This window comes from Mustela lutreola, chromosome 12 (assembly GCF_030435805.1).
Source record: "Mustela lutreola isolate mMusLut2 chromosome 12, mMusLut2.pri, whole genome shotgun sequence".
Taxonomy (NCBI): domain Eukaryota; kingdom Metazoa; phylum Chordata; class Mammalia; order Carnivora; family Mustelidae; genus Mustela; species Mustela lutreola.
In genome coordinates, this window is record NC_081301.1 from 5620874 (window position 1) to 5647592 (window position 26719).

The 26719-nt window shown below is 51.4% G+C and overlaps 1 protein-coding gene across 1 annotated transcript in view; it reads right to left on the reverse strand.

Moving 5' to 3' along the window:
* Window positions 1-25639, reverse strand: part of HMCN2 (hemicentin 2) — a 144235-nt gene extending 118596 nt beyond the window's left edge. The window contains exons 1-4 of the mRNA XM_059141359.1: window positions 25259-25639; window positions 7023-7093; window positions 5864-6022; window positions 4872-4994 (exon numbers count right to left, since the gene is read on the reverse strand). Coding sequence (XP_058997342.1) covers window positions 4872-4994; window positions 5864-6022; window positions 7023-7093; window positions 25259-25514 — 609 coding nt within the window. The 5' untranslated portion in view covers window positions 25515-25639. The remainder of the gene's footprint in view (window positions 1-4871; window positions 4995-5863; window positions 6023-7022; window positions 7094-25258) is intronic.
* Between the last annotated feature and the right edge of the window lie 1080 nt (window positions 25640-26719).

Sequence of the window (26719 nt, forward strand, 5' to 3'; positions counted from 1 at the left end):
GGGGAGGCGGGTAGAAGGCTCCAGATGCAAGCAGACTTAACAGACACAATGAACAAATGAAATGCACGGCCCCTGATTAAATCCTGATTTGACAAAACTGTTACCAAAGACATTCTGAAGACAATTAGGGAAATTTGAATTTGAACTTGGCATTGGATGATACCAGCCCTCTTCATTTAATCAGAGGATATTGTGGGTTATGTCCAAGATCATATTTTTAAAAAAATTTATTTATGGAGAAGATAGAATAGGAGAGACGAAGCGGGGGCGCCAAAAGGTTAAGTGCTGAATCTAGTTGGGACATGGGTTCTTCTCACTTTTCTTTAACATCTTTCATAGTAATTTTTTTACATAAAAGTCCCTTAAAAAGACCAAGTATGTCATGACTTTCATAAATACCCAAAAGACCACAATGGGGTCCGGTTGCCAATTCCAATCAACTAGAAATGATGCTGTTGGACTAAACCCAAAGCTGCCTGGGCTGCAGACAGGAAACCGCTCTGTGATTGATGAGTGATGTCTGCCACGGATATGGGTTGAGAGAGCGGAGTCTCGCGTGCTGCCTAATTGGCCACCCTTGCTCTGAATCATAGTCCTACCGTGCAATCTTCCACGCAAGAGCACAGGACACAAAGGGAATGGGAAGATCTGCCTGAGATTGAAAAAGTGAATACGTTTTGTTCAGACTGAGCTGGAATGCAGGTGCCTAGACTTCAGTTATCCCAGGATAAGAACCCTGCATTCTAAAAACCCTCTTCTGCATGTGATCGTGTGCCCTCCTCTGTTTTGCCTCACTCTGCAAGTAACGTTTCTCTTAACAACACTCGTGCACGTGGGGGCAGGCTGGAGGAAGTAGCAGCCGAGGCTCCCAGCTGGAGAGGTGGACAGAAGCTGGCGAGATGCCCCCACAGCTAAGCCACAGCCCCGTGATCACTGTCCTCTTTCCCCCACCACTGTGGGGTTGGGCTTTGTCAGGGCTCGGGAGGAAATCATAACTGAGCAAAGCTGCCGGGTGGCGGCGGCACCAGCTGACAACGTCCCAGAGAGATCATACCCACTGGTTGTGCCACAACTGTCATTACAAGCTTGTCCTAAGATGTTCCAACAGAGGGATGATGCCTGGGAGTTCAGGCTACTGAACCGCAGAGAAGCCTCAGACAGAGCACGATGCCAGTGACCCCAGCAGGAAGCAGTGTGCCCACGGGTCCTGCCCTGAAAGCATGTGGCTGCCGGGGAGCTGGGGGTACCGACCATCTTGCCCAGAGCAAAGCCAGACCCCCTGTAGGCTCAGGCCTACAGACAAGGCTGTCTGGACCCCACGATGTCCCCCAGGCTCCAAGCAGAATGCAGGGAGCCTTCTCAGCAGACAGCCTTCATCAAACAGGCTCAGTGTTTATTTGGCGGAGACAATGGCTTCCAGATGTTAGTGGGACTGGGGGCCTGCGAGCCAGTGTTGCAGTGGGGCTCATCTCTCTGTCACCGATAGGGAAGGAATGGGAGAATCTGGCGCTGCTGCCCTGGCCAGATGGCTGCCGCTCAGCCGTTCACGGCAGATAAATCATCCCTGGGGCTCCTCCCCGGACACTTGACAGCCTGGGCGGCCGAGGAAGCAGAGAGGAGAGGCCGGGGGGCCTAGAGGGCCTCAGAACCACAGAGCAGAAAGCTGGGGCCTGACTGCGGGGCCTGGGGCAGGAAGCTCAGTGGGCAGGGATGGGGAGACAGCACCGGCCCCTGCCAGTAGCTCACCGCTGGGCACTCAGGTCCTGAGAACCTGTTCTGAGAGAGCCCTTACTCTTCAGGGGGCTTCGCGGGCACCGGGCATGCATTCTGGGCACCAAAGCAGGGGGCTAGAGTCACAGCCATCACCAGCTCTTACCACGGGCTTCCCAGTGCCTGCCGGGCACCCCCATCTCACAGGCAGGGGCTCTCTTAACCCACTGTGCCAAGGAGGAAATGGAGCCCCAGAGAGGTCAAGTACTATGTTCAAGGTCACCCTGTAGGCAGGTGGCAGGGCCAGGGTCTGCAGCTGGCATGGGGCCCTAACCCTCCACCATGCTGCATCTTCCCGGAAGAGTCCAGGATGAAGTCATCTCCGGGGCCTGTGCCTCCTGATCTGTTAATTGGAACCACCTGGTTGGACGTCCCCCCCTCCCCCATCCTCCACACTTACTGTCTTAGAAGGTGGTTCACCTTTCCCCTGGTTGATGCACAGAATCTGGGTGATTTGGCACATTTGTATGGGCTGGTGCTGGACAGGGGAAGGATCCGGGCTCCCAGAACGGACTTTCCAGGACCAGGGAAGGCTGCAGAATGGAGGTATGCCCAGCAATTCTGGCCCACTCTGCTGGGGCTGGTGACAGTATCGAGCGGGTTCTAAGCTGGGGGGAGGCTGTGCCTGGGCCAGGGTGGGTCATGGAGCTAGCTAAGCCTTGACCAGAAATGCACACCTCAAGGGGCAAAGGTGCCCACCTCCCCTGTCCATTGAAAGATGGCAAAAGCTCCAAATTACCCCCACCAGGGGGAAGGGACCTTTGCCTTGCTTTAATTACCCTAGAACCCCACAGGGCCAGCGCCCCAACTGGAAAAAAGTCCAAACTCAAAAACACTGAGACCTAACCTTGACAGACTCTGTCTCCATGCCCAGCGCCTGGACCCAAGTTAGCCAGTAGCAGGTGCACAGTAAGCAGGTAATGAAGGCAAGAGAGAATGCAGAACGTGTCCCTCCGGCCACACTGGACATACTGTGAAAAGGTAAAAGGACTAACTACACACGCACAGTTTGGAAACGTCCGCAGCTTCTGTTCTGAGGAGTCATTCTCTCAGCTGGAGCCCCCGGCGTGGGCAAAGGCACTGTTCCCTCTCCTTGGGGAGGTCTCAGGGGGGGACGACCACAGCCCTGGCTGCTGCGGCCAATTTCTCAGGCTTTCTGAATGTCTGGGAACATCTGGAGTGACACAGCTCTGTGTCCAGGAAGGAGAAGGATCCAGGTCCTGAGTGCCCAGCGGCAGCCAATCCTGGCCACTGGAGGTCTCATCAAGTGAGACACACACTGCCAAGTCAGGCTCCCACAAGCAGAAGGCTGGACACCGTGGCCAGGAGCCAGTGGACTCGCCCCCACTTTCCCTGCCTCAAGAGAGAGGACAGGGGAGCCCAGCCCCACACCTGGGCTAGCTGTCTCCCACTGACCTGCCCAGCTGCCCTGCTGTCTGAATCGCCCCTGACGTTTAGAACCGAGCTCCCGCCCAAATAGGTCTCCCCCAGCAACAAGGACTGAGCCATCCGTCCACTCTGAAAGGCCTCCCACCCTGGCTCGGGCGGCTCAGGGCCAGAGTAGGCTGACATGCCAAAAACCAAAGTCTCATGTGTCGCAGAGAACCATAAACGCCATCTGTCAACGGGGAGTTACGGCGCGCTAATCTAAACACGGCCCTAGAGACCGTTCTCTTCAGGCCATAAATATATAACACAGAAAAACCCTCCCCTGGAGGCTGCGGCAGGGCTGGCTGGGGCCGGGGCCCGCCTCCTAGACACGGCCTCTCTTGCTTTCCTCTTCCCAGGGCCTCAGGCACAAGGGACCCCGTATCTGTCCATTTACCTGCTATTACTGAGCACCTGCACTGTGCTGGAGGCCACAGGAGGTCCTGGGGATACGGCAGCAAAGAGAACCTGTAATAAGTGCCTGGCCTTCAGGGAGCCCACAGCCTAACGGCGTTCAGTGATGCCAGGCTTAGAAAACCAGTTATGTGAAGCAGTACCGGGAGCGGGGAGAGGGTATGAAAGACTTCATTTTGATGAGAAATCAAGAAAGTTCTGCCAGGGAGAAAGCATTTCAGCTAAGAATGGGGAAATGAGGAGCCCATGATGGTGTCGGAAAAACAAGTGGCATGAGCAAAGGCCCTGGGGTAGAAAGACATGGGACACTGAAGAGTGAGCGGAGGCCAGTGGGGTAGCAGCTGTGAGCAAGGGGGAGAACACAGGCCATGGGGTCAGAGAAGGCTCTGGACCTTCTCCAGCGGACAGCCGGGAGAGACCCTTTGGTCAGATCTGCTTTAGAAAGATCCAATGTACAAGAGACGGCTCGTAGAGGCTCAGAGAAGTCCACTGAGAGCATCACTTCCCAACTGTGCTCAGTGACTTCAGGATGGCAGCTTGAAATCAGTCAGAGTAGGAGGACTTATACCACAGAAATGGGCATTCTTGTTCTATTCAGGGAGGTGGTTGTGGACATTCACCAGCGTGTCCCCGAAAGGATCCCTCCGGCTCCTGGGAGGGAACAGACGTGCGGGGAGAGGGAAAGCAGAGTGAGCGCTGAGTGGCCAGTGGGGCCTGGAGTGGGGTAAGGCCAGGCCCCTGGTCTTAGAACAGGACAAGGATGCAGACACCTGATCAGCACCGAGCTGAATGATTCCAGATCACTGACGTCTGCCTCAGGACACAGGGCCAAGCAAGCCCCTGAGGGCTAGGTCCCCCAGCAGGATCTCCTGGCCCAGCAACAGAGCCTGACTCAGACAGCCCCTGCCCCCCACCCACTCTCTATCCACCCCTGGGTTCCCTGACTCTAGGGAGAAGCTCACCCCCCTACCCCTCCTCTGGCAAACTTTGCTAGGTCCATCCCCAGGCTGCACCATCCAGGGGACCCAGCGTGCTTCCTCAAGCTCCAGGCTCTTTACCTGCAAAATTGGTAAGTCTGTGGCACCCGCCTTTGGGGTGGGCAGCAGGTAGAAGGGTCTGGAGAGACGACGTCGTACAGCCCTGAGTACAGCGCTCGCTGCACTGGCCACAGGATGAGACACAGCACTGCCCATCAATGGCAGCGACCCAACCACCAGGCACAGGTGCCCAGAGACGCAGGAGGGCCAGGGCAGGCTCACCTCGGTCACCTGCTGCTTGTCCAGGTGGAACACCTGCCCGGAGCTGGTGGCAGCGATCTCTTCGTAAGCCAGATAGCCGGGATGAGTGCGGTCGCCGCAGTCCCCCGTCAGCACAAAGACCACCTGGAAGAGGGATGAGAAGCCTGGCTCCGGGATCTCCTGGCCACCTGCTTCGGGCGTGTGTGGCAAGGCCGGGACGAGGGAGGGGGACCAAGGGGGAGCCCTTGCCTCTCTCTGGGCTCGGGTGATGCATCTGTAGAATGGGAATGATGGGAGTATCCGCCCCATGGGGACCAGGGCTAAGGCAGGTCAAGGGCGTAGCAGGGGACCAGGACCACTTCAGGTGTTCCATAAACGGGAGCCGTTAGGAAATCTACAACAAGGCAGGAAATGGAAATCAGCTGCTCCGCGCAGCCCCTGGGGGCCACGATGTTAGAAGAACCTTGAAGAATGAAGTTTGCTCCTGATGGGAGACCAGAGACCAGAGAAGCTGTCCCGGCTCTTGAGACCTTCACCCGAGGAGGTCCCACGGTTGGGTGGCCCTTCCCCCGTCCCCACGCATGTCCCTCCCCCAGCCCTGGCTGTGTAAGCCAGAAGCAAAGCCCCAGCAGGCCGTCAGGCCCCGAGGCAGCAGGCAGAAGGGCGCCGCACACCCCAAAGACAGGAGCGGAGGCGACGCCAGGAGGAAGATGGATTGCACAGGCTCTGACAGGGAGCGAGGAGAGCGGGTGGCGTGGTCTTTATCAAGAATGAGCCTCGCCAGGCGGCAGGAGCTCCGGCGGGCCGGGGGCCCAGAGCATGAGAACACACTTGGACTTCACCAGACCAGCTCGGACTTGAGGACCCGCGGCTGCACTGGCGGGGACCCTGGAGGGGAAGCAGCCGCCCTCCACCTGGGCGATGGGGGCTTGGGCTGCCTGCACCGGGGACCCCGGCTTCCTCAGCACTCCTGAGGGTCCCCACGCATGCACCCCCAAGGTCAGCCTACTCACCTGTGACTGTTTAAGCTGTAAGAGCCGCAGGAGCTCCTCCTTCTTGTGGTAGTCCTTGGCGCGGGCATCCGAGAAGACGTAGATGAAGGAGCCGGGGTTGGCCACCTCCACGGCCGCCTTGATGGCTCCCACACTCATCTCGGGGCAGTCACCGCCCCCCTGCAGGGCAGGGGTATGTCAGGGGCTGGCCCACCCACGGACGTCTCGGACACCGACAGGTGGGCGAGGGGTGTTTAGACAAGTAGCACCTTCTCCTTACCCACCCATGCAAGAGAGGCACGGTCCCTCCCGTGGGGTCAGCACATGATTATTTAATTAATCACTGTGAGGAGTGATACGAGCTGGGGGAGGGGGGCTGGGAGCCCCAGGACATCCGACAGGTGCCCCAAAACAGCCACGTGTTAGCCAAGGATGGGAGAACAAGGTGCTGGGGGTGCGGAGGCAGCCAGGAGAAGGAGCGGTGGGCATGGGGCAGAGCAAAGCATTCAAAACCGCTTCCCCAAATCCTCTTTGTAGCCGGCCCTGGAATCAGTCCCAAACCAGCACATGCTCCCCCGCTCCCCGACCACGGACAGGAGCTCTGCTCTGCAGGAAGGGAGTGTGCCCTGCCTCACGGGCTTTGCTCAGCCAGGGCCAGCAACACCGTTGGCACGTGGGCACTTTTCAGTAATGCTCCCTCCTGGGCTCAGCCCTCCAGCCCATCAGCACTTCCTGTCCCCTACATGCCAGGCCCTGTTCTCGGCCCCACAGGACCTGGCAGTGGGTTAGCCAGCCTTCAGGAAGCTGCTGCCCTCGCCGGGAAAAGGTGTTCAAGGTGGCAAAGACGCCCAGGTGGTTTGGGGGGATGGAGTGAGACCTCTCACTCACCACATACCTCCTCCTTCTGCTGCTTCATCCAGTCACTAAATAATAAGCACCTACTATGGGCAGGGCCCAGAGACTCCCAGAGGGCCTTGGGTCACTGAATAAAGGAAGGAACCCCAAGAAGTACAGGATCTCCAGCATCCCCAAACTGGGGTGCAGGCCAGAGGCAGTGTTAGGAGGCAGGCATGACGGTGGCGGGAAGCCACCATCTTGGGCCCTGGGTGGGGCAAAGACCTTGGCCTCAGGCTGGGACTGGAAAGGAGCAGGCAGCGAGCAGCGGGGCGGGGCGGCCCACCTGCACATAGAGTTCTCTCAGCTCTCTCTGAAACACCTCTGGGTCGGCCGTGAGGGTCACTGGGCCAATATCTGCGGGAAAAGAGAGAGAGGCCCAGGCTGGCTTGTATTCCCAGACGCACCACCTCCATGGGATGGGGAAGCAGTCACAAGATGGAAAAGAAGGTGAAACCTTGGGCCCCAGAGACACCCCTCCCAACCAAAGGGGGAGCAGTAAGGGGACAGTTTCCAGGTCTTCCAGGACGCTCAGCCGCCTACCCTGCCCCAAGTCAGGCCCAGAGCTCCAGAGCACAGAGATGAGACAGAGAGCAAACACCCAGTTCCTCCTCGAAACCACAGCTCTCAGTCTTTCCTGAACATGGCTGCCCTAGGAACCTCCCCTCTACCACCCTACCCAACCCACCATCCGTGGGAAAGGAATTCTGGAAAGACAAAGAGAGAACTGTCCAACACCAGACTGATCAATGAGAGGAAATCTTCTAGAAACTCCATCCGCGTATTAGCTCATTTAAAAAGAGCAGAGCTAAATTGCGAAGGTTGACTACACCCAATGTAGGCGACAATGGGCGGCAACAGGAACTTCCGACCGCTGCTCGTGGGAATGTAAAATGGTTCGACCACTTTGGAAGACACACAGGACTTTCTAAAACCCTAAGCATGTGCATACCATGAGACTCAGTCATTTCACGCCTAGGTATTTACCCAAGAGAAATGAAAACATCTGTCCACACCAAGACTTGAACTCAAACGTTCAGAGCGGCTGCGTTCATAACAGCCCAGAACGGGACACCAGCCAAATGTCCCTCAACCAAGGAAAGATAAACAAACCGTGGTTTCTTCGTGTAATCTAATTCTGCTCGAAAAGAAAGCAGAAGAGCTACCAATGCAGGCAGCCACACAGATGCATCTCACAGACATCCCGTCGCACGAAAGAAGCCAGACGCAGAAGAGTGCACGTTTATATGCTTCCATTTATAGAAGCTCTGGAACAGGCAGGATTAATCTAAGGTGAAAAGAATCAGAACAGAGGTTGACTGGAGGCTGGGGAGCTGCAAAGCGACTGTCAGGGGAGTCAGAAATGTTCTATAGTGTGATAGGAGTGTGGGTTCCACAGGTCTATGGGTTCCCCCAAAGCGCAAAGCAAAGATTTGTGCATTTCAATGTATGTAAATTTCAATCCCTAAAGCCAGCCCAGCAGAGAACACTCATGTTGCGCGGGGGTGGAGACAGGAGGAGGGTATAGACGAACAAGAACGGCAGAACAGGTTTGATGTTTGGTGATGGGGATGTGCGGATTCACTACACTCCTCTGCAGACTTCGTATATATTTGAAATGTTCCCTGAGAAAAAGATTTTTTTTTTAATAGCTGTAACTGAGAGCCACAGCCAGCACAAGACAAGGCTTCCAAGGCACTGAAAACAGAGGCAAGGATCCCAACTCCCCTTGAGGATGTGTGCACGAAGGGGGTTTTACAAGTTTTATGGACGTCAAATTTCCTAGGAAAATAGTTCATCTGCGTCCTTGATGAACTCTAGCAATGGACTGTTTTTAGTTCAAGAATTCTAAATTCTAGTCACCCTAAAACAATTCCCATCCTCATCGACTCGTCAACTTGACCTTGGTCCTTCTTAGGGAAGGAATCCCAGGAAATTACCCAGCATTCATCCACCATTCTCAAGGAGAGTATGGACACCAGCTCTTCTGTCCAGCACTTTAGGAACCAATTGTCCCATGGGGGCCCTTGATTCTGCGTTCTGAATCTATCGTTCATCATGCCCAACACCCCTCCCTCAGCTGCTCCGGCGTTTACCAAGCCTTGCCCCTCCCCCCATGGCCTCCCACTCTCTGAACTCTGCAGCCACTGATGCAGCCAAACCCTCAGCCTTTGCTGACAGATCTGACTGGAATCCTGACTTCATCCTTTAGCCACGAGGCATCTCAGACCTTACTTCACCGTCCCCAGGCTCAGTTTCCCCATCTGAAAACGAGGCACAGAGCAACACCATCTCTCCTAGCTGAGGAAGCATCGCTATGAGAACAGAGTGGGGTCAGGGAGACGCAGACCCCGCATGGATCCCATGTACACAGTGAAGTCTCTGCAAACACAGCCACATGGCTGCCTGTGTCCCAGTGTGAGGTCCTCAAACTCCAATTAGATGGAGAAAAGCAAAAATTTTATTCAACATTGGTTCTTTCTTGACTACACGATAATACATGTTCAATGTAAAAAAAAAAAAAAAGACACTAATGATACTGACATTTACTAAGATGATACTGACATTTACTAAGCACTTACTAAGTACCTGTGCCAAGATGCTTCCCCAGCACTAGCTTGCTCCCGAGCACTTGCTTACTGAGTTCTTGCTGGCCTCCAGTCAGCATCACCCACATTTTACAGAGAACATGGAAGCCTAGAGAGGCCGAGTACCTCCCCAAAGACACACAGCCAGTAAGTGGCAGGGCTGGGATGAGCCTAGGTCTGTACAACTCTAGAAACTGAGCTCTTGAGAACCACTCCCTGTGAACCATACAGAGAAATTCCTGACACACAGAAAGAGAAGGGAATTCTACCAACCAGAGACAGTCATTCCTATTTTTACACATAACCTTCAACACTTTCGTGCATATTTGTAAGCCTGTCTCTTACACATACGCATACCATTTTATGTAGAATTTCTACTGAAGGGGCACCTGGGTGGCTCAATGGGTTAAAGCTGCTGCCTTCAGCTCGGGTCATGGTCTTGGGGTTCTGGGATTGAGCCCCGTGTTGGGCTCTTTGCTTAGCGAGGAGCCTGATTCTCTCTCTCTCTCTCTCTCTCTCTCTGCCTGCCTCTCTGCCTACTGGTGATCTCTCTCTGTCAAAAAATAAATAAATAAAATCTTAAAAAAAAAGAAGAAGAATTTCTACTGAAGTATCAATAACATACTATTTTTCACCTGATTCTTTTCATGGAACAACATATGTTGAGCAACTTTCCAAGAGACCAAATGCTCAAGTTCAAGATCATTTTTAATGGCTACAAAGTATTTCCTTTGTAGGAATGACTAAGAGTGGCCGTGCTCCATCTCACGTTGCTTGTTTCCAGGTTTTATAAGAAGCAATGATACCAAGAACACCTCTAGATCTAGAACATTTACACACCAGCATAGCTGAGGCCTTGGCATATACTCCCATGAGCACAATTACTGGGTCACAGGCGAGGACGTTTGAAAAGACTCTGGAAGCAAGTCCAGTAACCTCATAACTGTCCTCCCCTTCTCCAGACGAGCCAGCCACTCATCCGTCCACCTGCCAATGCTAGGGAAGATGGCCTGCACCCAGTTTTGCTCACATGGAGAATGGACACCGACGGCTCATTGTCTGTAACCCAGGGCAGCCCGCCGGGAGCCCAGCTCTGACTCTGGTTGGCCCTGCCCTCCCCCATCATGGTCTAGTGACCTCAGCTCCCCTCGGTTCCCAACGCTGGACCAGGGCCCCAGCAACCATGTTCTCTCCCATTTGCAGCAACAGGAGAACAACAAAGTCGGTGACGTCAGTTATCACAAATCAAGCGGCGGTTGGAGAGGCGGCCCTTTATTTTCCAATCTCTGCTCTTCCTCCCTGGCGAGCTGAGGACTGCTCTGTTTCGTGAAGGGACAGTAATTATTCAGGAGAGTGGATTCTGTTCATGTTTCTACCTGGTAGAATAAAATGTGGGGGTCACCTATGTCAATTCCTTCTGGTTTTGTTTCCTTTTAGTTTTTTTTTTTTTTTCTTTTAAAAATTTTATTGGATTGAGAAACCCAAAGTGGGCGGCCCGGTGGTAGAGGGCAGGAAGGGTGCCAGACCCAGCATCTAGGGTCTAGCCTTCTACCGCCAAGGCTGTTCTAGAAGGGTCCTCACTCTGGGAGAGGAAGATTCTCCTGGGAAGTCACCCACCCTGATTCCCTCACACCCCTCAGTGACGCTCAGTGACATCCTCGTCCAGCCTCCTTATGTCCCAAACACTCGGCCAGCTCATGCTGAAGGCCAGGGACTGTATGGCTAACACACGGACGTGGACCATTTCAGGAACCAGGGAGGGTCCTCTGAGCGGGAAAGCCCTGGAAAGGATTGTAAGGTTGGCTTTTGTATTCGTTTCCTGTTGCTGCTTTCATCCATTACTACAAACTCAGCATCTTAAAATAACACACACCATTTCTGGAGGTCAGAAGCCCTCAAATCAAGGTATTAGCCGCATGGCTGCATCCCTTTTGGAGACTCTCCAGGAAACTTTGCTTCCTTGATTTTTCCAGCTTTGAGAGGCCGCCCATACTCCTTGGATCGTGGCCGTCGTGCATCTAGAAAGTCTCCAGCAGAGGATCTTCCAGTATCTCTCTCGCTACCCTCTGCTGCTCTGCCGCAACTCCTCGGACTCCAGCTCCCCTGCTCCCTCTTACAAGGAGGCTTGCAATTCCGACGAGCCCATCTGGGTAAGCCACGAAAGTCTCTCCATCTCCAGATCCCTAACTTAACCGCACATGCGGAGCCCCTTCTGCTGTGTCAAGTAACAGATTTACGGGTTCTATGGATCAAGATACGCACATCTTTGGGGGGTCATTTATTCTGCCTCCCTCAGACGCCATCATCCTGTCTCTGGCAAGAATGAACTTGGGAAAAACCAATTCGAACTACAAACCCATGTGCCAAACATAACAAAGTTCAAGATAAAGAGATCCAAAGAGGGTGCCTGGGTGGCTCAGTGGGTTAAAGCCTCTGCCCTACAGCTCAGGTCATGATCTCAGGGTCCTGGGATTGAGCCCCTCGTCGGGCTCTCTGCTCAGCAGGGAGCCTGCTTCCCCCTCTCTCTCTGACTGCATCTCTGCCTACTTGTGATCTCTCTCTCTCTGTGTCAAATAAATAAATAAAATCTTAAAAAGAGAGAGAGAGAGAGATCCAAAGACCCCACCCTTTTAAAGCGACAGAACCTGGAAACCCAAAGAGAAGAGAAGGGAGTCCTTCAAGGTCTGTGGGGAAGATCTGGTGCGAGAGCTACCTGGATATATCATACAGACAGTGACCCCTTCTCTTGTTCACCATTGTAGATCTTGGGCCAATTTCAGTGCTGGGCACATGGTAAACATTCAGTAAATCTGGTTCCAAGGAGTAGCTGAATAAATGGATTTGAACTCCGTATTGTCTGAGCAGCCCCAGGTCAGGACAAAGCTTCATTTATCTTTATAACCTGTCCCAGAACAATGCCAGGCGTACGACACTCAGCAAGCTCGTGCTGAATGTCAAGCCCACCCAGGCCCCAGTCCCTCTCACTACAACACGCCACTGCCCATCTCCCAGAGAAACAGATATGAAGCGAAGCAAGGAACTGATGTGGTTGTTTGGGACATGCAGAGGAGCTGGCCATATGGAAGAAGGGCTGGCCAGATGGACAAGAGTGTCCATGATTGCTTTAAAGACAAAGGGCAAAGCCCCAGTAAAGACTGAAGGCAAGGGTTTTTTAAATGCCTGCCTCAACTTCTGAGAGCACACACTTATACATACACACACACACACACACACACACACACACACACACACATCTGATATTACTTCCTTTTGCTGAATAAATCATCCCCAAGCCAGTTCCAGGCACAGGGTGTTACTGATGACACAGGGCCCCATCACCCTGGCGCAGGACTGGCTTCCAAGATGCAAAGGGTTGGGGATGTATATGGAGGTCTCCTTGCCACCCCTTCTCCCAGCCACCTGCCCATCCACAGCTAGAGACAGCAAGCCAGAGATGGATGCCTTCTTGTAACAACTCAATACTGCTGCATGGCTTCCTCTATCATTCCCAGGACCCACTGCACATCGTCACTGACCATCCTGAAACCCCACCAGGACAGGGAGCTTTCAGCAAGATGACCATCTCAAGACCCACCTTCCAGCGGGACAGAGTGAGGTGATAGGTCAGGGTAGGAGAGGGTAGGACACCTGACATGTCCCCATTAGAGTTTACCCACTGAAAGGGGTCACCTGAGACCCTCCTGATCTCCTTCTTTCACCCAGTCCAGGCAGGGCTGGCTCTGCACAAAAAGCTCTGATCACCTTACATCTTAGCATGCTGCCCTTCAGGCATGATATTGATGGTGATGAAGGTGGTGGTGATGTTGTCACCGATGTTGATAATGATGGTGGTGGCGGTGATGTTGACATTGATGTTGATAGCGGTGGTGGTGATGATGTTGATGGTGGTAGTGATGGTTGTGATATTGACATTGATGTTGATGATGGTGGTAGTGGTGATGTTGATGGTAGTGATGATGGTGTCTGATGCTGACATTGATGCTGATGATGGTGGTAGCAGTGAGTTTGATGGTGGTGATGGTGGTGATGTTGACATTGATGTTGATGATGGTGGTGATGGTGATGTTGGTGGGGGTGGGGGTGATATTGACATTGATGTTGATGATGGTGGTGGTGGTGATGGTGATGGTGGTGATGTTGACATTGATGATGATTGTGATGGTGGTGATGGTCACAGCAGTTTCTATGCCTTGAACACTTCTTATTTTATAGTCTTGAGCTCACTTCCATTAATTTTTCCCTGTTACAGCTGAAGATACCAAGGCTTAGAGAGGAGATAATGCCCTTAGTAAAGGTCAAACAGCTATTAAGTATACTTAATGTCTGCCCTGGTTTCCTGGGGACACCATAATAAAATACTATGAACTTGGTGGCTTTATACAACAGAAAGTTCCCTTCTTGCAGTTCTTTTTTTTTTTTTTTTTTTTTTTTTTTTTAGTATTTTATTTATTTGACAGAGAGTGACCCAGTGAGAGAGAGAACACAAGCAGGGGGAGTGGGAGAGGGAGAAGCAGGCTTCCCACCGAGGAGGGAGCCCGATGCAGGGCTGGATCCCAGGACCCCGGGGTCATGACCTGAGCCAAAGGCAGATGCTTAACAAGTAAGCCACCCAAGCGCCCCCTAACAGTTCTTGAGACTAGCAGCCCACAGTCAGAGTACTGGCAGAGCTGTGCTCTCTCTGAAGGCAAATACCAGCAACCCTTGGTGTTCCTTGACTTGTAAACACATAAACACTCCAGTTCTGTGCCGTTATCACGGGGCCTTCTCCCTGTGCAGGCTCTGTGTCCCCCCTTCTTACCAGGGCACCAGCCATATAGGATGAAGGGTCCACTCTACTCCAGTATGAACTTATCCTAACTAATTACATCCTCAGCGATCCTATTTCCAAATAAGGTCATACTCTGATCTTAGGGCAAGAATTTCATGAGGACACTACTCAACTTAGAACCATGTCAAGTCCACTTGCTTGGCTCCAAAGCCTGGACACTTTGCCACCAGCTATGCTACCTCCGAAAACCACAGTGGGGATGGAGATGGTATTTTAATAGGATTAACGGTTTTAATACGAAGTAGGCATCAGGTGTTGTTCTATGCACTTGGCGTACATTCACTTAGGGGGAAAAAAAAACACAGCAACCAAAGAAGTGGACTGTTTGTTATCCCTATTTCACAGATGAGAATTTGAGGCCCAGGGAGGTGCTCTGACCTGCCCCAGGTCTTACAACACGGAAGCTGTGGAGGTGGGATTCAAAGCTGGTCTGTCTCACCCCACGTTCAAGAACTCAGCCGCTGTCAAGCTGCAGATACTCAGAAATCGTCCCCTTGTTTCCTAGTCCCTTGTTCTTGTTTCTGGGGGGGGGAGGGGGTTGGAGAGAGGCTCGTGACCGAAGGTGGGCACTTGCCAAACAGCTGGGCAGACGTGGCGTGCGGTTCCTCTGAGCCAGGCCCGCCGGCGGGCTGCAAAAATCATTAAATCCATGACCTTGGCTCCACTCGTGCCGCCCTTGAGCATCTGAGCCCCAGAAGCCTGGCCCGGAACCATCTCTCCTCCGGCAGATTTTTCCGCTCCACCCAAGGAGGGTGGGGGAGCCTCTGGGATGGGGGAGGCTCACGCACAGGCTCACACCCAGCTCCGCACCCAGGTGATGTCCCAGTCCCTTCCCCAGAATCCTGTGCCCCAGTGGAGTCGGTCAAGGCCACAGCCAGGCACCAGAGGTCCAGCCTTAGAAAGACTTCAAATCATGGACCCTTCCCGGGGTCTGCCCTTTCCGCCTCCTCCCGGAAAGCAGGGCTTGAATCCGGGACCATTTCTGGATTCGCACCTGCCCCCCTCCTCCAGCCGCAGGGCCCCCGGGCAGGGCCCCACAGTCTGCCACCATTGTGAGCAAATGGCGTCCCCTCTCTGGGACACAGTCTTCCCATTTCTAAGGCAGGGACTGGAGAAAATGAAGGCCAGCCGCTAGAATTCCAACAGTTCCTGAGCCGGGGGCTGGGCGAATGCGAGTCCCTTGAAAATACCCACAAAGGACGGACAGGGTGGGGAAGGAAGCCACCGGGCAAGTGGCTCTGTCCAAAGAACGAAAATGATGCCAGAACCTTCTTCCACCTCCTCCTTCATGTCCAGGAGTCCAGAACCCGACGCTCCTGAAGGCCGTCTCAGGAGGGCCCCTTCCCCTGAACACCCAACGGAACACCCAGCCCTGAGTGTCACCTCAGCCAGTCTCTGCTGTCTTCAGGGAGAACTTCATATCCACACTCCTGGCAGCCTCTGAGCCATTGTCTCCACTGTTCCCTCTGCCTGGAGTGCTCTTCCCCAAGCTGTCCAGCCTCTCCCCTACCCCCTCCTACCCCAGCTCCTCTCCACCTCAGCTCGAACATCACACCTCTATCCCCAGGGCCCCTTTGTACCAAGTACCCCACTGTGGCTAATGAACTTGGCTCTTTGCTGTGGGCCAGGCTGGACGGAAGGCAGCAGGGCAAGCTGGCTCTTGCCTGGCCCGTGGTGATCCTTCGAGAACCACCTATTGAGCAAATAAATAATGGGGGTCGGTCAGGGGTCCCTGGGGACCAGACTAATGCCCCCAGCCCCTTCAGGCAGACCCCTGACGTCCTTACCCTGCCACTCCTCCTCCCAAGGGCATCCCCAACCTGTCTTGCTCTTTGCACCCCTGTCCTGTGCAGACTCATGCCTGGAAAGCCCAGGCAGGGACACTGCAGGTGCCATCAATGACAGGGAGGCACCTCGTCCAGCTGATAGCTCGCAGGCAGCTCAGAACCCCCAACCTCCACAGAGAGAAGCCCAGGGGCCGCGCCACAGGGCTGGACTCTCCGCTCGGAGCAAAAACTAATCTGATCTATTTCACGCTGAGAGGCTAGTTAACAGCAAGGTCGCTCGGGGGTTACCGTACACACACACAGCAACCCCAAACACACACACACATCTGCAGCCAGAGGCCGAGCCGCCCCAGCTCATGGGCCACGCTGTGAGCAGGACGATGGCCTGCCTCCATCCTTGCTCCCGACCGCCTAACCCTCCTCTTCCCCGAGCCAAGCCGACGGTGCCCCTGGCCACCCAGAGAGGATGCTCAAACTCACTAACCATCAGTCACAGGCGAATTAAAATGGGACACCGTTTCACACCTAGCAAATTAGCAAAAAAAGGGAAGAATGATGTGCCCGGATGCCAGCGAGGCGTGATATGGGGGAAAAACGCAGTCTCGTCTTCTGCTGGTCGGACGGCAGGATGGTACCGCTTCTCTGGAGGACAGTTTAGTAATCGCTATCAAAATTTAAAATGCTCATGTGCTTTGACAAAGCAACTGCATTTCTGGAAATCTACCATACAGATATGTTGGTGAATGTGTATGTGTTTTGTTGTCAAGAAACTGAAAGCAAGGTGCCTGGGTGGCTCCATCGGTTAAGCCTCTGCCTTCGGCTCAGGTCATGATCTCAGGGTCCTGGGATCAAGCCCTGCATTGGGCTCCCTGTTCAGCAGGGAGTCCGCTTCTCCCTCTGCCTCTGCCCCTACTCCTGCTCTCTCTCTCTCTCTCTCTGTCAAATTAATTAATTAATTAATTTTTTAAAAAAGTAAGAAAGAAACCAAAAGCAATCTATTTTCCACAATATGGGAATGGCTAGATAAATCAAGATAGGATTAAGATAAATGAAGACCCCTTCTGTCACATCTTATGTGATGCATTACTATTTCCTAATATGGAAAGTTATCTGGTGTATCATGTAGGGAAGGAAAGCAAGTTGCAAAACAGTATGTGTTGAATAATTCCATTTTTTATGTAATAAAAATTTAAGTGTATATATATATATGAAAATTACACACACACACAGACACGATCTGGAAGGATACAAAATATTAAAAGCATTTGTATCCCTTGAGAGTCATACTATTAGAATATTTACAAGTGTATATCAATTTTATAATTTTACAAGTGTATATCAATTCTATAATTTGGGGCTGGGCTGGCTCAGCCAGTTGGAGCTTGTAGCTCTTGATCTCAGGGTCATGCGTTCAAGCCCCACGTTGGGTGGCGAAGATTACTAAAAAAGTAAATCAATAGGGGCGCCTGGGTGGCTCAGTGGTTTGGGCTGCTGCCTTCGGCTTGGGTCATGATCTCAGGGTCCTGGGATCGAGCCCCGCATCGGGCTCCCTGCTCTGCAGGAAGCCTGCTTCCCTCTCTCTCTCTCTCTATCTCTGCCTGCCTCTCTGCCTACTTGTGATCTCTGTCTGTCAAATAAATAAATAAAATCTTTAAAAAAAAAGTAAATCAATAAACTTAAAACAAACAAACAAACAAAAAAATCTGCAATTTGGGGAGAAAACTTAAGAATTTAAGCCGTTAACCAAAGGAGCTATCTCAGCCCCGATGCCAACACTTGACAAAGGGCACACAGAGAGAATGTCCCCTACTGATCTGACACGCTCAAACAAAATGCAACATTCCCCAAACAAAACACTGGCCAACGGGATCCAGCTGGATATGAAAGAATCATCCGTGACCGAGCGGGGCTTATACAGGGAATGTGGAAGTCGTTAAAAATGAAGGAATCCCATCAATAGGTCAGCAGGAGAAAGAGCTTACAAATATTTCAACAAAGCCAGAAAGCTACTGGCTAAAATTCAGCACCACTCCCTGTTCGGGATTATTTTTTTATTTTGTTCTGGGGTGGTGTTTGGTTTTTTGGTTTTGGGGGTTTTTTGTTTTGTTTTGTTTTGTTTTGTTTCTACCCTTAGTAAACTAGGAATGAAAGCCTCATCTTCATTTCCTTGTTGAAGAAAACCTCAAACCGAGAGCCAACATCACACAGCAGCGCCCGATAAGAAGCAAGGCAAGAGTGATCACAGCCGTCACTTGTGTTTTTGTCACTGTTCTGAAAGTTCTGGCTGACAAATAACACAAGACATTTCAAACAAGTGAAATATATGATTGGAAAAGGGGAGATGATATTATTATCTGGACAGGTTATGGTTGCCAGCCTAGGAAACTCAAGCCATTACCCCCCAAATTAGAAATACTTAAAAAAAAAAAAAAAAAAGGCAAACAAAACTTCAGTAAGAACATTGGAGACAAAATAAATATATGAAAATGAATTGCTTTCCAACATACCAACAATACTCATTTGCAAAAAATGTAATGGAAAAAATTTCCTAATCAAAATAGTAACAAAAAACCAAAATACTTAGAAATGATCTTTAAAAGAAATGGGTGGAACCTATAAGGAAAAAAATTATAAATCTTTACAAAAGGAAATATATATGCGAACAAAGGAAGAGGCATCCGTCCTAGATGGAAACGACTGAGTTTTTTTAAATGACAGCTCTCCCCAAATCGAGATTTCATACAGTTCCAAGCAAAATCACAGTAGGAATTTTGTGGGGGAAGTTGACGAAGTTTTTCTGTTTGTCATCTGAAGGGATACATGTTTAGGAATATTTTGAAAATAAAGAAGAGGAATCAAAAGATATAAGGGACTGGCCTAAGTCATCCTGCAAATAAAGTCATCTGAAAGACCAAAGGCAAAAGGAGGGCCTCTAATTAGTAAAGTTGTTTCCTGTGGGGAAACTAGTTAACAATGCTAAAACCACTTCTCCGCACACTGGACCAGAACCATTAAAGTAAACCCATGGTTGATGGTGGGTGGTGGGAGCAGGTCTGTCACGGTTGGAGTAGGAGGTCATAGATAAGCAAGAAGAGGAGGCTAGAATGATCTCCAGGACAATAAAACCAGAGTTGGAGACATCAGTAGGAACGTCCAGCTTAATACAGACACAGACAGCAACATACAGAAATACTTCGATGCAATCAGATAGCCAGGTTACCTCTACAGCATCCCTTCCTTACTCTGCCAGCTAAAGGTCTTAAAAGCAGTGACACCCCAGTATATCCAGCACTCAGATCCTACTTCCTAGTCCCATTTTTGCATAAAAGGAGCCAGGGATTCTTGGATAAATTTCTAAATCTAGGATTAGGGCAGGAAATATACAAGATGAGTCTTGAACATCTTGTAGTGCCAGAAAATAAGACAGTGCTTTAAAATACACACACACACACACACACACACACACACTCACACACACACACACAATGGGAGTATGTCAAAGTCTTGCAGAAGCCAACAGAAAGAGCTGCCAATGACCAAAAAACTGAGGAACAAAATAAAGTAGATTGGCTAGTAGTATTGGGTCATAACCCAGAGAACAAAATAAGTATCCACGAGTCTATACTGAGACACAGAAATAACAGAATAGATGGAGAGGAAGAGAAAACTCTCTGATGAAAAATTCCAAACGATTTACGCCAATTCTCTACCCTCAGCAAGGTGGAGCACAATGTCCACTTCTTAAATGTGGGCCGTACATAGTGACTCTTCCAAAGAGGACAGTATAGGGACGCCTGGGTGGCTCAGTTGGTTAAACATCTGCCTTCAGCTCAGGTCATGATCTCCAGCTCCTGGGATCAAGCCTGGGATCAAGTCACGTTCCCTAATCAGCGGGGAATCTGCTTCTCTCCCTCCCTCTGCCCTTCTCCCTGCTCATCCTCTCTCTATCTCTCCCAAATAAATAAATAAAATCTTAAAAAAAAAAAAAAAAAAAAGCACAAAGAGGACAGTTTAGAAATGGAGAAAGAGAAGAGGAACTTCAGAGTGGAGACAACTGTCAACCTCAGCCATGGGATCAAGGTCAACATTAACCATGACGGTCATACGGAGATGAGAATGGCATTGCTCCTCTGTAGTCTTCCTCGCCCGTCACCCAGTCTAACTGGAGAAAAACACCGGACAAATTATGACAGAGGGACAAAAACATCTGAGCAATTCTCATCAAAACTGTCCTTGTCATCAAGAGCAAAAGTCTGAGAAATGGTCACAACCAAAGGAGCCCAAGGGGACACGGCAACTAAATGTAACATAGGATCCTGGATGGGCTCAAGAAATGGACATGAAAGGAAAACTGAGGAAATCTGAATAAAGAATGAACATTAGCTAATAATAACACATTAATATTGGTTGGTTAATTGTGATAAATGTTCTACGGTAATTTAAGACGTTAGTAAAAGAAAACTAGGTGTTGCGCATATGGGAACTTCTGTACAATCTTCGCAGTAAATCTAAAATAGAACTGTGCTACAATTAAAAGTTTATTTAAATAATTTTTTAAGATTTTAAAAATTTTTTTAAAGTCATCTCTATACCCAACGTGGGGCTCGAACTCCCAACGCTGAGATCAAGAGTCATATACCCCACCAACTAGGGCCAGACAGGCGGCCCTAAAAAATTTTTTGACCATGAACTGATGAATGAATAAATATGTGGTACATGTACATATGGGATGGAATATTATGGAATACTGGAATATTATCCAGCCATAGAAAGGAAATCCATAGAAAGGAAATCCTGCCATTTGCAATAGCACGGACGGACCCTGAGGGCATTGCACTATGTGAAATGAGCCAGACAGAGAAAGACAAATACTGTGTCATCTCACTCACATCTGGGATCTAAAAAAGCCAAACTCAGATACAGAGAGTAGAGTGGTGGTCACCAGGGACCGGGGGACAGGAGATGTGGGATAGAGGCTCCCAGTTGGAAAGTAAATGCATCCTGGAGATCCAGTGTACCGCTTGGTGATTACAGCTAATACTGTGTCATATACTTGAACGGAGTCAAAGAGCAGGTATTAAATGTTCTCACCCCCCAAAATAAGTGGTAATTAAGTAACAAAGAGGTGTTCACTAATCATCTTGCAATATATAAATGTATCAAGGCAACTTGTGCCACACCTTAAACTAACCCAATGTTCTGGGTCAATTACATCTCAGGAAAGCTGGGAGAAAACAAAAAAAAAGAAAAAAAAAAAAAAGATAGACCCATTGATGGGTTGATTGATTGATTTAAAGGAAGCTCATGGAGCCCAGCATGGGGCTTGAACTCACAACCCTGAGATCGAGATCTGAGCTGAGATCAAGAGTCAGATGTTTAACCGACTAAGTCAGCAGAAACAATTTTTTAAAGAAAAAGAAAACAATTTTTTAAAGAAAAAAGAATATGAGGAAGAGATTGCCTTATTAATACATATTATAAAACCAAATAATGAATATAATATGTTCTTGGCACAGAGTTGTCATATAACAAAACAGAATGGGAAGCCCAGATAAATTCTCAATAGATAAAGTAATTTGAGATAAAGGCAGGATCCAAATAAATGGAAAAAACAACAACAACAAAAAAGAGAACTGTTTGATAAAACGTATCTGAACAATGATCCCGTCCTGGAAGAATTACATTAGATTGTTTTTTACACCAAATTTTTTTTTAAAAAATTCAGGTTAAATATTTAAATATAAGGAGAAAACCAGTAGAAAAAACTAAAACATGTACCTAACTGATTTGGGGATGGGGGGAAAAGTCCTTCTAAGCGTGTAGGTGAGGAAATTACAAAGGAAAAAAAGTCAATAGATTTTGCTACAAAAACATTTAAAATTTCAGACCACCAGGAAAAAATAAATAAATAAATAAACTTCAGACGGCTGGGAATTACAAACAATACTAAAAGGCAACAATCAAGAAAAACACTAACCACGTAACAAAAAACAGTTAATAGCATCAATATGAAAGTCCTCATACTGACTGATAAAAAACTACTAAAATCCTAACGGGAAAACAAGTAAAGTCACTGACAATTTGCAAAAGAAGAAATTCACACCAAAAATAAAAATCTAGTGAACATTTGAAAACGCACTAAACCAGGGTGCCTGGGTGGTGGTGGCTCAGTCGTTGGGCGTCTGCCTTTGACTCAGGTCATGATCCCAGGGTCCTGGGATTAAGCCCCACCTCGAGCCCCACGTTGGGCTTCCCACTCCACGGGATGCCTGCTTCTCCCTCTCCCCCTGGTTGTGTTCCCTCTCTCACTGTATCTCTCTCTGTAAAATAAATAAATATTTTTTTTTAAATGAAGAAAGAAAATGCACTGAACCTCCCTAAAAATTAAAATGTTTTTCGTCTTTTGAATTAGGAGGGAAAAAATGTTTTTTATCTTAAATTCCTGGTGTTGGGGATGGCTGCTCTGAAGCTGTCCCTTGGAAGTTTCTGATAGAAGTTGAAACTCCTCAAACATTTTGGAAAACAAACTGAAGAGTTGCCCAGTGTGTTAAAAATGGCCTAGGAAGCTTGGAGAAGCTTCACCCTGAAGAAAAACCAATCAGAGAGAGAAAGATTTACACATGAGAGTGATTTTTGCAACATCTTAACAATGAAAACCTGAAAATGAGCTGTTTTCAGCCAGAATGAAACCATTGACAAAATGTTCACTTTCTGGTTTGGAAACATACCACTTTTTTCATTTAAAAACTTTAAGGATATTTCCAAAGCACAGGTCCTGGTTTCTCTCCCAACACTTGCAGTCCAGAGCCACTGACAGTGCTCCACGAAGACTGGTCCTTGGGGTTTAGGATGGGGTTTTCCTTTAAGAAAGCCCTCTTTGCCTACAGCCTTGGGGGCCTCAACAGTCAGCTAAAACACCCGTTTCTGAAGTTCCTCTTCCATGAAAGGGAATTCCAACGGCTGATTCAAACCTAAGCCACAGTCCAATCCCTGCTTGGAACCCCACAGTGGCAGCTCACGGCCCATAGAAGGAAATCTAAGTGCTCCAGACCCCCAGGCCTAACATCAGAACCTGGACCAGTCTTGCCTTTCCCACCTCCCCAATTCCCTCCTCCCACACTCCCCCCAGCACCTGTCCGCACGTGTCAGTCACTCCCCAGCAAGCACCAGGCGCTCAGGGAGCCCACCACCCCGCTGCCCTGCCAGCACCAAGCATCCACCAGGCAGATACTCAAAAGCTGTGTTCGAACCCTGCCCCAACACTGCTTCGTTCTCGAAGAAACTTTGGTCAGCGCCCTCCCTTGCTGACCCGTAGTCAGGAGCTGGTACCGGAGCCAGCATGTGACACATTCTACTCGCCACCTGGCCTGTCCCCAGCGGGATGCCTGCCTCTTACAGGGAAGCCTGCCCCCCTTCACTCTGGGGGCCTCACAAAGGCTGTGCACGCAGAACCCGTTCACTGAACACGGAGGTGCCCCTCGGCACTTGGACCTGGATGGTTTGGGAAACAGGAGGACTGGTGATTTTGACTCATAGTGGATGCAGTGAAGGTCAGAGGGTTGCACACCGGCTAGGCATCCAGAGAAGGGAGGAAACGCTGGGCGTGGGAGTCTGGCTTCAAGAAAGCCCACAGTTAGAGGGCACACGTTGGGGGGGGAGGGGGGCAGCCCTCAAGAGCTCCAGCCTGGGCCCTGGGACACTAAATCTGGCTCCAGCAGGCTGCTCTCCTGCCCTGCCACTGCAGCCAAGCATTTGGAAGACAAGTGTGGGTTATAAATCAGAAATGACATCACCCTGGCAGGTGGCTTTGGGTAAGCCCCATCTGAGTCCTGAGCCTCAGTTTTTCCATCTGTAAGAGAAAGGGGTGGACTGGTCTCTCAGTTCTTTCAGTGTGGTGTCTTTGGAAGCCCAAGAATGATCCAGAAAGGATTGGGGGGATGGAGGGTGACCTGTGTCTGAGCTGAAGCCCCACAACCCCCCCCCCCAGCTTTGTTGCCCCAACCAGGAGGTAGAAGCTATCCTTTCATTCCCAAACATATTTTTCTAGACCTGCCCCCCAGGCTCTGGGCTTTGAGCCGCAGATCCCTATAGAACCCAGAACTCCTGGAAGCAGAAGGGCCTCTGAACCCAGCCTGAGGACTGCACCAGATTAAATCACACCCACGGTTGCCCATTTTGCAAAACTCTGTAATGCTGTTGTGATTAATAAAGGCAGCTTCTTCTAAAAAGGCTTACTATCTCACATAGCCTTGGTTCAATGCGTGTTTTCTCGGCCTGAGGCGCTCTGTAGTACCATCTTGCAAGGAATCTGCCGGTTTTATTTCATGTTCTGGCTTTACTTTTTACATTTTTTACTTTTTGTAAAAAGTAACGCTATTGTTCTTGATAGAGAGGCGGCTGGATGGAGAGGCGTTCCATAAAGCAGACAGTAAAATATTCATCCCAGGATCTGGGTGGCGGGCAGACAGGTGCTCAATGTACTTCCCTCCCTCCCCCCATTTTGCTGGAAACCTGAAATTTTTCATCCAAAACTGCTGGCGAAAAAGCCGCCCTGCTCCTCAGAAGGTCGGAGATCGCCGGCAGGACTCGGCAGCTGTTTCCCTGATGCTCTCTCCACTCGGCGGGGGCTCCCAGGGACCCTTTCAGGGCAGGGGTCGAAACTCAAGCGGCTGCGAGGGGACCAGGCCGTGAGAATCGGGGAGGTGTAGGCCACCTGGACGAGCTGCGGTTTTCCCAGGGGAAACAGCTCAGGGGTAAATCGAGGCAGGGTCGGGTCTCTGTCTGCCTCTGGGGGCTCTTTTGGCCTCTGAAGCCCGTGCAGGGAGCAAATTCTAACAATTAACAAAAAGTAAAAACGCAAACGCTGCACGGCTCCATCACTGCCAAGCCCTGCGCACGAGCGTGTCTCAGCGAGCGTGGGGGACAGTTTCTCCCCCGGTTTCGTAAATGAGGAAGGTGAGGCTCGGGAAGGTGAGGTCACCTGCCCAAGTCACACAGGTGTGGCAGCCCAGCATCCGACCGCGGTGCCGCCGCTCTGGGTCGCTAGCCCGACTGCGCGTCCCGCTACCCCCGGACGCGCGGGAGAGGGAGAGACAACGGGGTCCCCGGGGCCAGCAAGGGGCGGCTGCCCCAGGTGCGGGGTCCGCGGGCGCGAACGTGTCGAGAAGGCGCCCCCGGCCGGCGGACAGTGTACCGACGTCCAGGTGTGCCCCGGGCGCGATCGCCGGCGGGGTACCGGTGAGCGCCCCAGGCCAGGGCGCCCGGGGTGGCGGGGTGAGGGGGGACGTGGGGACGCTACCTGGGTCGTGGAAGGGCACCAGCGCGTAGTTGGCGATGGCCTGGCTGCGGCGGCTCAGGCTGCTCTCCAGGATGCGTGAGGCGCCGTCGAGCACCTGCATCAGGTCGTCCCACATGGAGCCGGTGACATCGAAGACGATGGCCAGGGTGGCGTCCCCCGTGGGAAGGGGCAGCGCCGGCCTGGGCTCGCCGACCACCGCCGCCGCCGCCGCCGCGGAGACCGCCATCAGCACCGGCAGGAGCGGCGCCCGGGGCATCGTGCTGAGCTGGGGCGACCGGCGGCGGCCGCAGCGGTGAAGGTGCGCGGGTCGCAGCGAGCGCGACGGTCCCGGACTCCCAGCGGCCGCCCAGCGCGCAGCGGCAGCGCGGCGTCTCGCTCGCTCTTGCGGGACGCGGGCTCGCGGCGGGTCCCCCTGCTGGGAGCCCGGGGCGGGTCCTAGAGCCCACCCCGTTCAGGGTCACGGCCCGCCTCCTCCGCTCCCCCCACCGTGACTCAAATTTTCCCGGCCCCGCGGTTCGCCAGTCCAGACCCGAGGTTAGCGGAGGACGCGGGGCGGACGGCAGCGGGGAACTGGGGCGGCGGCCAAGGCGGCGAGGGCTGGGGACGCGCGGGACGCCGCGGACACCTGCGCCTCCCGCCGAGGGTGCGCCCCGCTGTGGGGGTGGAAGAGGGAGGGGCGACACGACGGCCCCTGTCCCGGAGGACTGGCCACAGCGGGCCCTGACTTTTGCCGCTCTCTCCACCCAACCCCCTAAACTGCCCCCAACCCCGACACCCAGAGAGACATTAAAAGGTCTTTTTCTTTCCACAGGGGGTCTGTGCTTCCCAAGTACTGCAATTATTAGGGTCATAACCAAGCACCCTAAGCTAAGCACCCACTACGTGCTAAGCGTGTTTACATAGTTATTATTTCCTCCCGTGCTCGCTGCAACCCTAGAGGGAAAGCACTAACACTAAGCCCATTTTACAGATGGACAAACTGAGGTTCACTTGGCAGCAAACTGATGGGAAGTCATTTGCCTAAAGCCACTCAGGTCTCAAGTGGCGGAGACCAGACTGGAAGCCATGGTTAGAGAGATTCCAAAGCTCCTGGGCTTGGCTGGCTCCCCTAAGTGTTGGAAGACATTGTCAGGAGTCAGTCACCTGGTGACTCCGGGCAATGGCGATGGAGGCTGCCCCTCTGCCCAGCTGCCTCACCAGATCCGGTGACAGCATGTGAAGGTTACAGGGCACGTGTGATGGGTGTGTCTTGGTTCCCCCAGTTAGCTCCCAGTTCCTAGCCCAGTTCCTGGCACAGGGAGGAAACTCACTAAATGCTGCCTGAAGAGATAAGAGAGAGTGAGCCGGCCTGGTTTTGAGAGCCATGGGAGAGAGGGCCGCTTGCTCCCCACCTCAGGCTCTCCCCTGAGAGAACCATGCTCACAGGACAGGGACAGCAGCCCCCTAGACACAGCGAAGGGC